This window comes from Gambusia affinis, linkage group LG02, assembly GCF_019740435.1.
Source record: "Gambusia affinis linkage group LG02, SWU_Gaff_1.0, whole genome shotgun sequence".
Lineage (NCBI taxonomy): Eukaryota > Metazoa > Chordata > Actinopteri > Cyprinodontiformes > Poeciliidae > Gambusia > Gambusia affinis.
In genome coordinates, this window is record NC_057869.1 from 3,847,217 (window position 1) to 3,860,118 (window position 12,902).

General features: G+C 38.6%; 1 protein-coding gene across 7 annotated transcripts in view; it reads left to right on the plus strand.

Annotated features, from left to right (window-relative positions):
- The window catches only part of nav2a (neuron navigator 2a), a 251,668-nt gene that overhangs the window by 154,927 nt on the left and 83,839 nt on the right, over positions 1-12,902 (plus strand). For all 7 annotated transcript variants that reach the window (XR_006372495.1, XM_044135764.1, XM_044135719.1 and 4 more), the window contains 2 exons: positions 452-569; positions 2,931-2,983. Coding sequence is in view for 6 of the 7 variants with exons in the window: in XM_044135764.1 (XP_043991699.1) it covers positions 452-569; positions 2,931-2,983 (171 nt within the window). In the remaining variant the exon portion in view is untranslated. The remainder of the gene's footprint in view (positions 1-451; positions 570-2,930; positions 2,984-12,902) is intronic.

Here is a 12,902-nt window from a genome sequence, read left to right on the forward strand (position 1 = left end):
ATCGTCCTGTTGTGAGTTTAAGGGAGGGCAGGCGTGAGTTTGGTCACTAATTATGAAGGAAGCTATTCAGATTATTCAGATGCTTGCTCTGCTCCCCCCTCCAGGCAGTGAAGGGTCTTTTCTGTCCCCAGAGAGTGATGTCAGCACGGCCCATTGAAAACAGCCGCCGTGTGCTCAGAGATGAATGCCCCGGCTGAGCACAATGGCCCCAATTTGAATACCACGCGGATACACTCCGGATCGGAGCTGCAACAAAAGAACCAGGGGCCGCTCCGGTCCCGTTTAACCACCCTGTTATTCCTGTAGCCGTAAATTTGCAACAACCGTTTATGCCTTTTGTTGGTTTTCAAGTGTCTTTGCAGAGTTTTGAAACACTCTGGATTTTTGGGGCCGGATTTTGTTGTGGTGGCTCTAGAAACTGACGGGCGTTTTTGTGTGCTCCTGGATGCAGATCTACACGGACTGGGCCAACCACTACCTTGCCAAGTCAGGACACAAACGGCTCATCAAGGATCTGCAGACGGACGTCACGGATGGAGTGCTGCTGGCCGAGATCATACAGGTCGTCGGTGAGTTGACTAATTTAATTACAAAGTTGGCTAATTAAAACCAACACTGTTCACATGGCGACAGTAGAAAAATGTGGAGAACGTTACTGGTTTTAGAAGAAGTGGATGGTTTTGAACAAAGTAACTTTTATTTTGTTTCACTTCACAGGTTTAGTAAAGCCATTATGGATAGAAAAAAAAGAGGAGTAGATTTCTGCTGAAAAACTCAAAAATAGGCGAGAAAAATCCATTTTTTTTCTTTTTATAAAAAGAAAAAACTTGGAAATGCAAATTGTTGAAGTCATTTTTTTTTTACCTTTGAAAGAAAAAAAAACTTTTCTGATCTCTAAAAGTTGCAAGAAAAACCTAAACCTCAACTCAGAAATTTCCAAGATATAAAAGCTTTTTTAGTTAGAAATTAATTCCCTAATATTGATAAAAGTGCTAGTTCCACTGGCAGATTATTTCACTTACAGCAAGGGAAAATGTCTTGTTATAAGTGAGCCAGTGGCACTAGCATTTTTATCAATATTAAGGTGTTATTGACTTAAAACAAGCTCCTATATTTTGCTGAACAATTACTGTAAATTAATTTTAAGTTAATGGTCTAAGAAACTAAACAAAAATAATTTGGTAATATTTAGTTTTTTGCAGTGTTTATCAGATGTCAACATTAAAACCTGAGAGATCTTTCTGTGACGTGCTCAGTCTATAAACTGTTTCCCAGTTAAGTTAATAATTCAGCCCCTAGTAATGCAGGATGTCTCCAAAGTTAGTAATCCATATACGTTGCCATAGTAACCGCCTGAAGTAGGCTGTGAAAGTCGTTTGTTTCTGTGTCTTCTTGACCTTTGCCCCCGTCAGAGTCGTCACCATCATCGGTCTTGTCATTTCGTCTGGCCGCTCTTGTGCTGTCATTGCGTCTGCTGGCAGACTGGAGGCTGAAACGGGCCGACACCAGCTGACCGAACACTGACTCAGCGTGTCACTGACTGTTTCGTCTCCCGGCTCTTCCCACGTGACCTCTGACCCAGATTTTAAACTTCCCCTTTATCTGAAGAGGGCCTCTGTTCTCACAATGTACAGTAGCTGTTGAATCACTTTTATTTCAGGTGAATCTGTCGCTGTGCAGCTCTACACTGCAAAACACAAAATCTTACTAATATTTGCACAAGACTCTGGATTAAAAATACTGAGATTTTGTGTTTTGGCTGTGAAGGGACAAAAACACAAAAGTATATCAGCAAAACTGTTAAATAAATAGAGAAGATGATCATTAGTTTGTTAATATTTCACATTTTTGTCATTACATTTGGGTTCCTACTGCTTCTAAAATCAACCAAAGCAAACATACCCCGACAGTTTTTGTCAATGGGTTTATGTTTTTTGGTGTCTGGAAAATGAGCTGTTTCAAAAACCTCTGGAATGGAAAGTCACAAACCGTTACCTAGCAACCCCAGCGGAACAAAGCCATCGCCTAGCAACCCAAAGAGAGTTCCAGAATGTTTGGTCAACTGGCTTTACCTCTTTATGCTCTGTACAATGGCTGCTGGACAAGACAAGAGTCTTGTTGACTCGCGATCCAGAAACCGCTTGGTGTGTTCTCCACCTCTGTTTTTCAAACAAACAGTTGTATGATTGCAGATCTGTTTGCAGCCATTTTTTATGTGCAAGTGTAAATGTTGAGTTGGGCGGCGGATTGTTTGATCCCATTGACCATATCTGGTCAGGGGAACCAGGATATTTGGTTTCATTTGGTTGATTAAATATATTGTTCAGTAGAACACTGACCAATATGTTTAATGGATTTAAAGTGACAGAGGCCCTGAATCAGCCTAAAATCTCATTGTCTCAAAATGATTTTGTACAAAAACGTGTGATGAACATTATGGACCGTAGTCCGATCCTAACCCGTTCAAAGAAGGACAGATGAAGGTTAGTTGGTTGTGTCTGGTGGTTCTGTGATGGAGCGGCTCTTTTGGCCCCGCTGTGTCTCAGATGCAGAAATCTGTCCTGCTGGCACAGTTGTCAGCTGTGATCTGACGGCCGTGTCTCAGCTGCTGTGGGCTGGGCCTTTAATGGACAGGAGTGATCCATAACACCCCCTACACACACACACACACACACACACACACACACACACACACACACACGTTAAAAAAAGCAACACTAAACTGCTGGTCGGGGCCTCAGTGGCATCGCTCCCATTTGTTGGGGCCAGATAATGTTTCATGTGCCTCATTCAGACGTCGACCATCCAGCTCTCAAACATACTGGAGTCTCCATCCTTTGGATTAAAACAGGATTAATTTACTGAACAAACTCAGAGTTTCTAATTTCTCCTCATTTTGTCTCTTTTTCCTTTTTTCGTCTCTTCTTTAGCCAATGAGAAGATTGATGATATCAATGGGTGTCCCAAAAGCCGTTCTCAGATGGTAAGTGACCTCCAAACTTTGTTTTCACTGCAAAAACACAAAATCTTATGAAGTATTTATGGCCCACTTTTTAGTGTAAATATCTCGGTGCACTTGAATGAAGACAAAACTCTTACAAGTAACTTTTCAGGAATATATAGACTTTTTTGCCGCGTGAAAAAAGATCCCGCCCACAACTTCATGCTGGAGGGTAAAAACCTGCTTGCCGGTTATGACTACTATTATTGGTTTTAGCTATTTAGTTGTGAATATAACACACGAAATCCTAAATGTACACTTGAAATATAACAGGACAAAGAACACTGTGCTTTGCTACTAATTATCAAGACTACAACTAGATAACAAGGTCAGGAAAAAGTTTTAATTAAGAAAGAAAATAGTGAAGTAGAGGGAACTAGTTGTAGTGGTGATATGCTAGCTATGCTAGCTTGACTGTGACGACTTTAACATGTAGATGTGATGTGGAATTCTGTGTGTTTCGGTTCAGTTAAAAAATAAAAAAATGCAACGAGAACACCAACTCTGACAAGTCATCAGAAGAGTAGGTGTTTAAATTAGCTAATCTACCAACGCTGTGGTTGATTAGCAAATAGCAGCAGTAGCTAATCTACCAACGCTGTGGTTGATTAGCAAATAGCAGCAGTAGCTAATCTACCACCGCGATCACTTATTAATAATTGCAAAACAAGCATCAAGCCTGAAAACGTGAAACTGTAACGCACTGAATGCTCTGTTTTTGGGAAATGTTTTATTGTTTTTTGGTGTTGAGTCCTGATACATTTGGTGCCGTTGTTGTGAGTTGCTATGGCAACGAGTCTACGTGTAGTGTAGCCGCCAAAGACAGCGAGAAAAGCAGTAGTTTTGAGTTGTTCTTTGACGGTTTTTCTATGCTATTCTCCCCCTTTGCTGTGGCGCACTGCACTAAATGAATCATCTCCAGGTTTCATTTAGTTGAACGGATTGTTCTACTGCGGCAGGATGGCTTTTTTTTGTCCTCAGGCGTTGTACATTTCTAGATGTAAATGCAGGGGGTCCATATGATTTTTTTAAATGTAAATAATTTCCTAATATTGATGGAAAAATTTTTAGTAGTAGGACTAATATTTTCTCATCAATATTAAGGAATTTTTCACTTAAACTCAAATATCTTGCTGAAAAGTTACTTTAAAGTAATTTTTGTCTAATTTCAAGTGGACCAAGATATTTGAATTAAAACTAGACCAGATAAACTTGTTTTTTGCAGTGTATTAGTGTGTGTGAGTGCGTCTGTGTGTAGTAACTCTCCCCTATGGAAGCTGCGGTACAGAAATCCCTGTGAGTGATTGTAGATGGGAACCGAAAGTCCATTTATATTTACTTTTATGGTCTGGCGGGCTACCGTCTGTGAAACATCTGGCCCAGACTTCGGGCTGTTGGCTCCCAGTTAAAAGCACCGCAGGTTTGGGTTTCAGACCCACTTATGCCTCATCTTGTTACACCAGTGAGGAGCAGCGGATTTTCTCAACGTTTAATCGCTGTTTTCTGTTGTTGTTGGGAAAACGGCGGCGGCGCATCCCCAGGCCGGCCCGCCCTCCGCTGCGTGAGATGGGCTGTAAATTGGGTCGGTGTGCCAGCTGAGCGGGGATATTTCTGGCCACCAGCCAGATTATTGAAGCCTTTCTAAGCACCAGAGAGACGCAGGGAGAGACAAGCACACCCAAATTTAACATCTGAGACAGAGGTGGAACCACAGCTGATCCCAAACAGGAGGCCCCGAAACGTGAGGGCGTCTATTACAGACTGCGCTCCTTTTACAGAGCTTAGTTTGTTTTCATGTGTTCAAATCTTTTTTTTTTCTCATGTTTTATTGCATATTTACACAAGAGTAAATAAATAAATAAAATAAAAGTATGAGAATGAAATTTTATGAAAATGCAGTCAAAATAAGATCACAATAAAATGATAACATTACGAGAATAAAATTGTATGAGATTAATATTACAAAAATAAAGTTATCATAATAAGAGAAAAAGTGATAATATTCAGACAATAAAGTCATATTTAGAGAATAAAGTTATAATATTTAAGGAATAAAGTCATAATGTTTATATAAAAAAGGTAAAAACAATGTAGAAATTAAAGTCATAACATTTAGAGAATAAAGTTAAAATAAAGTCATAATATTTAGAGATTAAAATCATAATATTCAGAGAACACAGTTAGAATAAAGCTATGATATTTAGAGACATAAAGCCAAATGAGAATGAAGTAGAAATAATACAAAGATAAAGTTATAATAAAATAAACATAAAGTTGAACGAGAATAAGCTACATGCTTTTTAAAATCTGAATTAAAGTTATTCTTTGTTTCTTGGGTTCCTTTTGCTCTTTACAAAAATAGCTCCACTTTACAGAAGACCATCAAAAGAGACTTGAAAACCACATTTCATCTTGGATATTCATAGACGGTTTGTTAAATTTATGGCGGCTAGGTTTGAATGAGCCTTTATGTGCTGAGCTCCAGCGGGGATTATTGGATCTCTGGGTCTAATCTCAGCAGCTTCGTCAGCTTTGAAGGAAACGCGGCGCCATGAAGGGCAGGTGCAACCGCAGTCATTATGCAAATATCGGCTTTGTGTTTGTAGCACCATCAAAACAAACACACTCAGGTTTGTGGAGTTTGTTTGACAGCTGGGTTGGAGAAACTCCACTTTAAAGTCCCAAAGCTTCCAGAGCTGCTGCCAATTACCAACGTTTAGCTGAACCCAGGCCTCTGGATGTAAAAAATAAAAACATCAACTGCAAAAACACCATATATATCAATAAACTTTAAATTCTAGTAAATTTTTAACTCTGGAACTGGAAGACAAACAACAAAATAAAACAACAGAAACAACAAATAAAATGAATTATGAAGTCTGTAAATAAAACTGCCCTTCAAATAAACAACTAGTTGAGACCAAAACTAGTTGTTTATTTGACTGAAGACTTTGGTCTTTACATCTTTGGTAGAAAGAGAGAAAAGAGAAAATTTATTCATCATGCTATTAATTGATTTATTGCTTATTGCACAGGCCTACAAATATATAAGTCCACAGGAATTAAGACAAAAGTAACTCATAAATAACTTTTCAGCACCATTTAGTTTACTCCCAGATTATTTCACTCATAACATCAGAAAATGTGATGTTATATGGGAGTACAGCTAGTACTTTATTAATCGGTGTTAAAGATTATTTGACTCAGAACAATATCCTGTATTTTGCTGAAAAGTTAATTGTAAATTAGTTTTGTCTTATTTCAAGTGTACTAAGAAACTTGCACTAGAATATACCAGAATTACATGGTAAGATTTTGTGTTTTTGGCTGCACAGTGGCGCAGTTGGTAGAGCTGTTGCCTTGCAGCAAGAAGGTCCCGGGTTCGATTCCCGGTCGGGGATCTTTCTGCATGGAGTTTGCATGTTCTCCCTGTGCATGGTGGGTTCTCTCTGGGTTCTCCGGCTTCCTCCCACAGTCCAAAAACATGATTGTCAGGTTAATTGATTTCTCTAAATTCTCCCTAGCTGTGAGTGTGTGTGTGAATGGTTGTTTGTGTTGTATGTCTCTGTGTTGCCCTGCGACAGACTGGCGACCTGTCCAGGGTGAACCCCGCCTCTCGCCCGGGACGCAGCTGGAGAGGAACCAGCAACCCTCCTGACCCCATTAGGGAAGAAGGGGGTATAGAAAATGGATGGATGGATGGATGGATGGATTTTGTGTTTTTGCAGTGCAGGCTCTTCGTCAGTTCCTGAAAAAAAGTGTTTGATGCATCTGCACACTGCAAGATTTTGTAGCAAAATCTTACAATGTATATTAGTTTCTAGTGCAAATATCTTAGTACACTTAAGATAACACAAAGCAAAGTAACTTTTCAGAATGATATGAGAGATTTTTTAAGTAAATATTAATGAAAATATGCCTTTTCCATTCCACTTATAAGATTTCTTGTTATAAATGAAATTATTTGTTCATTTTTGTAAATTTTAAGGAAGTATTAACTCAAACAAGCTCCTGTGTCTTCCTGAAAAATAACAAATAAATAATAATCTTATTTCAAGTGAACTAATATATTTGCATTAGAAAATAGAGCTAAAATACTTGGTCAGATTTAGTTTTTGCAGTTTTCAGAAGGAGTTTCAGTTTTTTCAGCTGTCACGTCCTAAAACGGACCCCCGTGACCTGGTCAGTGCTGAACCACCCAGTTTTAGTTTGTCGTTTGTTGGTTCAGTCCAGATTAATGGACTAAATTTCACACTAAGCTGTGAAAACCACACAGGATGCCAGCAAAACCTGTTCCAGTTTTTAAAGTGATCCAGATGAAAACAGAAAGAGTTTCGCTTGTTTTCTGATTGCTAATAGCATGTCTGCTAGCCTGTAGTTTATTCCTGCTGCTGTCAGAACTGTGAGAGTTGAAATGGGAGACTGACAGTTATACCTGGGTGGAAACCAGCAGGGCCGGGTATTTAATGGGTTTTCCTGCTTGTGTGTACTTGTTTAAAATCTCAACTGACTTTAAAGGTTTCCTGTACAGAGATTTATCCCTCCAGGTTTCACTCTGAAAGTCAGTTTGAGTTTAAATCGACACTCGGCAACATTTCATTTGCTTTTCCTTTTTCATGACCGGTGAGTGTTGTTTTCTAGACTTTTAAGCTTTGCTTTAAAACACCTTAGCTGCTTGACACGTGTTTTAGAAACAGTTGTTTGATATTTTATTCTGTCTGTGAGAAAATTATAAGCAGTTTTATCTGGAAAAGTGAAAAATAAAATAAAAAATTGTGACAATTTGTTTCCACATTTTGGTATTGATTTGCAAAGAGACAGTTGGCATTTAAATCACCTTCAGGCACAGGAACTTGTAACTGTTTTTTTTGTAGATCAACAAACTGCTGCATGTTCACACAGTTTTACAGGTGCAAAAGCTGGAGAAAAAGTTTCCACAGCAAATATCTTATTACACTTAAAACAAGACAAAGGCTGCATTCACACTGCAGCCTGAAGTGACCCCAATCCCGATTTTTTGAGAAATCGAATTTTTTTGCCGAGGCCGTTCACATTACCAACCGTATGCGACCTGTATGTGTTCTGCAGTGTGAACGGGCAAAGGACCTGAAAGTGTCCCGCATGCGCAGTAGAGGGCGCGACAGCGCCAGCGTTCAGTGTTCTACCAACCGCCATAAAAAGAAGAAGTGCTCAGTGTTTGTGGAAGTAAACATGGAGGCTAACGGTGGAGGTTACATATTTGAAGTTGTTGTCCAACCGGAGCAGCATTTTAACAACTTAATCCTCATTATAGTCCATTGTGGTTGTTGTTATTCTTCCTGCTTGCACGTATCAGGATTCAGAAGAGTGACATTTGTCGAGTTCAGTTCGGATGAATGCGACCTGGACGTTAGGTTGTATTTAAATCAGATGCGTATCGGATACCCAAGTGGCCTGGGTCGCATTCAAAAAGAATCCGACCTGTGCTGTTCAGACTGTCATGAAAAGATCGGATACAGGTCGCATTACGTCAAAGAAATCAGAATTGGGTCACTTCACTTTAAGCTAACTTATAGTAACTTTTGTTCGTTTGCAGTATGGGTATGATCCAGGGTTAAATACATACCAGTCTGAATTTTCTACTCAAACTTTCACTTTGACTCTATTTTTTCCTTCATAATTATAAAATAGAAAGATATAAGTGTCAAAAAGTTAATTTTATTTTTCTTTGCCTTCCTGGATTGAGCCGCCAAAAATTACCTGATTCAATTGCAGATCAAAGTTGCAGCATTTGTAAAAATTTCAGCTGCTGCTCTGCGAAAAACAATCCAAACACTTTGAAAAACCTGTTCCAATCCTCACCTGTGGAGGCGCTGCAGCATGAACCACTGAAGGAAACAACACAACTTGCTTCTTTGCAAAATGTAAACAGACCTGGAGTAGCGTCAGATTTAATTTCTCCTTTGTCATTTTTCCTGCCAGCGCTATGCTAACTTGTTTGTTTTGGCTGTACTTACCCAGAATGCCCTGCGCTATTGACCAACGTGCTAGTAGCTACTTTTTATAATCAATATTAACAAATTATTGATTATTGACAAGCTTCTGTATTTTGCTGAAAAGTTAAAGTTAGTTGTAATTTATCTGGTCTTATTTCAAATGTACAAAGACCTTCACACTAAAATTACTTTGAAAATACTTGGTAAGATTTTATTTTTGCAGTGTAAAAATCAATCTTATTTCAATCAACAGTTGATTTATTTCGGCATTTCTTGTTACTTCTGTTGCTGTCAGAGGTTTTCATTGGATTTGGAGAATGCAAATGATATAGCCACATAAATATTTAATATAAATTCACATAACTGTTAGTGTCAACAAAAACAATGGCCAAAGATTGTTTGAAAACTAACAATTTAGAGTATGTAAGAAAAAAAGAGTGTTTCAGTGGGAAAATCCCAAGTTTAGTCACCGGGCCAGAGCTGGGAGGATCACATGTTGAACCGATAAGAGAAGAGCAACTTTAGTTTCTGTTGCAAAGCAACGAAAAAGGAGAAAAAGTGAATCATTTGCTGTGTTTTTTTGATCTCTGGGAAAAAAATTTTGCACCTGCAGCAGAAGGTGAAATAACAGGCTGAACGGAGAAAACTTCCCGTGTTTGACCCTGGGGTTTGGTTTTCTCCATGCAGTGATGAAGAGCATTGCCACTGGCTGCAGATGCACTCAGTGTCCCTGTTTTAGCAGAAAGTCATCTGCAGCTGATCAGCAGCACAGACAGAGTTTCCCTCCAGGAATCTGGGAAAAGTGTGGCCTTTAAAAATAAAGACATTAGTTCAGCCATGTTCTAAAAATTAAACGGGAACTGTTCATTGAAGATAAAACAATAGAATATTAGTTAATGATAAATTTTAATAGGTAGAGAAATAATGTTATGTCTTAAAAAGATAAATAAAACAAAAATTGTTAGTTGCAGATCTGTCTGTGGCTTCCGGTATTGTCTCATTTCGCAAACTAAGATTTTAAAAACACAAAATCTTATCCAGTATATTTGTTCTAGTTACATTTGGTCTAGTTGGTGTAGACCAACTAGTTCAACTAGTTCTGCTGCAAATGTCTTAGTTTACTTGAAATAAGACAAAACTAACTTACTGGTAACTTTTCAGGAAGATATAAAGGCTCATTTTAGTTAATAATCGTTTAAAATTTATGATAAAGTTCCAGGTCCACTGGCAGATTATTTCACTTTTAATATGGAAAAAATATCTTGTTATAAGTGAAATGATCTGCCAGTAGAACTGACACTTTTTCAGCAATTTTAATTAACTATTGACATAAAACAAGCTCATAAATCTTCCTGAAAGTTAATTTTCAGTTATTTTTGTCTTATTGCACTAGTACTGATATATTTATGCTAAAAATTAAACCACAAAACTTGGTAAGATTTTATATTTTTTACAGTGTGCAGTTCTGCACTAGCTTCAGTGCAGTTCTGTATTATTTAGCATTAGCAATAATGTTTTGCTGCATATGTCTCCACATTCTTGGAAACCTTTTTGTTTCCATTAGTGATTGTCAGATTGTAGTGTAGATCTCATGTCTCAAAGGTTAGTACAAATGAGATGGGAAAATGATAAGCAACCATTAAAATGTCAAAAATCAGTGATAAATCACATTTATTGTTACGTCATATGGGGAAACAGGAAGCTATGTAGCTTTAGCTTAGCTTAAAAATAATGAAGTTGTCATATTTTAAGTCACAAATGACAACTGTGAGCCATCAAAATTCTGCTCTTGCAAAAAAAGTACTCCCTACCTCTCTTCCTCTTTCTCTCTCTCTCTCTCTCACACACACACACCCATAAACACACACATGCACACACACAATAGCAGCCCTGTGATGGTTGGAAGTGTTTGTTCAGTAGTTGTCCGGCCGGCCCAGTGCGGCTGTCAGGAAGCGGAGCAGGCAGTGACCGACGGCGGAGCCGCGGCGAGAAGTCGGGCCTCAGAAACGCGTCTGACGCTGGAAACTTCTGATTTGTTTAGAGGTATTTTCACATAGGGAGGTTTTATTCTGGATTTTCTAGATTTAACAGTCACAGTTTGCAGCATTTTCAGCACAGAGCATGTTTTATCATAGGCTGAAGAATATTTAATAGATATTTTTTTCTATAAAATAATGACATGATCCTCATTAAGGATTTTTATTGTGGTTTTGGGAAGGTTTTTGTCATAAGCTTGTAATCTCAAAAAGTATTAGTGATACTTTAACTTGTGGTTTAGACAGGAGGAGTGATGATTCAGAGAAACTTTGGCTTTTTATTATGGTTTTATCATGGCTGGTTTTAACTTCTCATGTTGTTAAGTCAGAAACAAACAGCTGTGGAAAAACATTAATTTCAGAATTTTGACAATTTTTCTCAGACATTTTATGTTTTTCTCCAAATTTTGATTTAATCTGAGAATTTGGACATTTTCCTCAGAAATTTGACTGTCAAATCAGGGTTGTGATGTTTTCTTTTATCAGAATTTCGATGTTTTTATTTTGCTTTGAATTCTGACTTTAATCTGAGAAGTTTGATGTTTTTCTCAGAATGTTGGATTTAATCTCAGAATTTGGACTTTTTTTCCACAGAATTCTGACATTAATCTCTGAATTATCACTTTAACCTTCTGAGATCAAACCTCGAAAGTCTGGGATTAAAGTCAGAAATCAGTTTTTTGGGTTTTTTTTTAGTTCAATCCTCTTTAGTTCTTATCATCTTCAGATGTGGACTCTGAAATTTCAGCCACTTAAATACAACTTTTGCTTCAGATTTTGACCTCTGGACGAAGTTTCTGTGTTTGCTGTGCGTCCGTCTTCCTGGAGGTTTTAAATAGCACAGGGTTTCAGTGTTTTACCCCCCAGAGAGGCGTGGCTGGGTACATCTCAGCAGGACAGGCCTGGCATTTATGACGAGACTCTCTGAAGGTGACTGCTACTCAGACTGCAGCTATGACAGAGAAAGTGGCAGAGAGAGAAGTTCAGTCACCAACGTGAGGTTTCAGATTCAGGGTATTAAAGAAAGACTTGGTTAGAGCGGTGTTTCAAAGAGGGTTATTTTTGGGTAGTTGTGGTATTCAAAGAAGGCCATAGTCCCCATTCTTGCCCTACTTGTACCGTGTCGTCTACAAGGACAGCATATGTCCGCTATACTGACAGCTGTTTCTCAGATCAGAGTTAGCAGGGGAGTTTTGACCTGTTCATACTCCAAAATAGCATAGAAATACTTTGGAAGCTTAATTTAAGAGGAGTTAAATTAAAAGATATTTAATGACACTCACATAGGACTGGACAATAAATCATAAATATATGTATATATATATATATATATATATATATATATATATATATATATATATATATATATATATATATATATGAGTGGCTGGAAAAAGCTGGACTGAAGGACAGCACAGAGGCCCTCATCATGGCAGCCCAGGAACAGGCCCTAAACACCAGAGCAATTGAGGCCCAGATCTACCGCACCAGACAAGACCCAAGGTGTAGGTTGTGCAAGGAGGCCCCTGAGACAGTCCAACACATAACAGCAGGGTGCAAGGTACTGGCAGGGAAAGAATACATGGAACGACACAACCAAGTGGCAGGCATAGTGTACAGAAACATCTGTGCAGAATATGGACTGGAACCCCCAAGATCAAAGTGGGAAACACCCCCGAAGGTAGTGGAGAATGACCGAGCTAAGATCCTGTGGGACTTCCAGATCCAGACAGACAAAATGGTGAGGGCGAACCAACCAGACATAGTCGTGGTGGATAAACAACAGAGGAAAGTGTGTGGTGGATGTGGCAATACCAAGTGACTGCAACATCAGGAAAAAGGAGCATGAGAAACTAGAGAAATACCAGGGCCTAAGGGAGGAACTGGAGA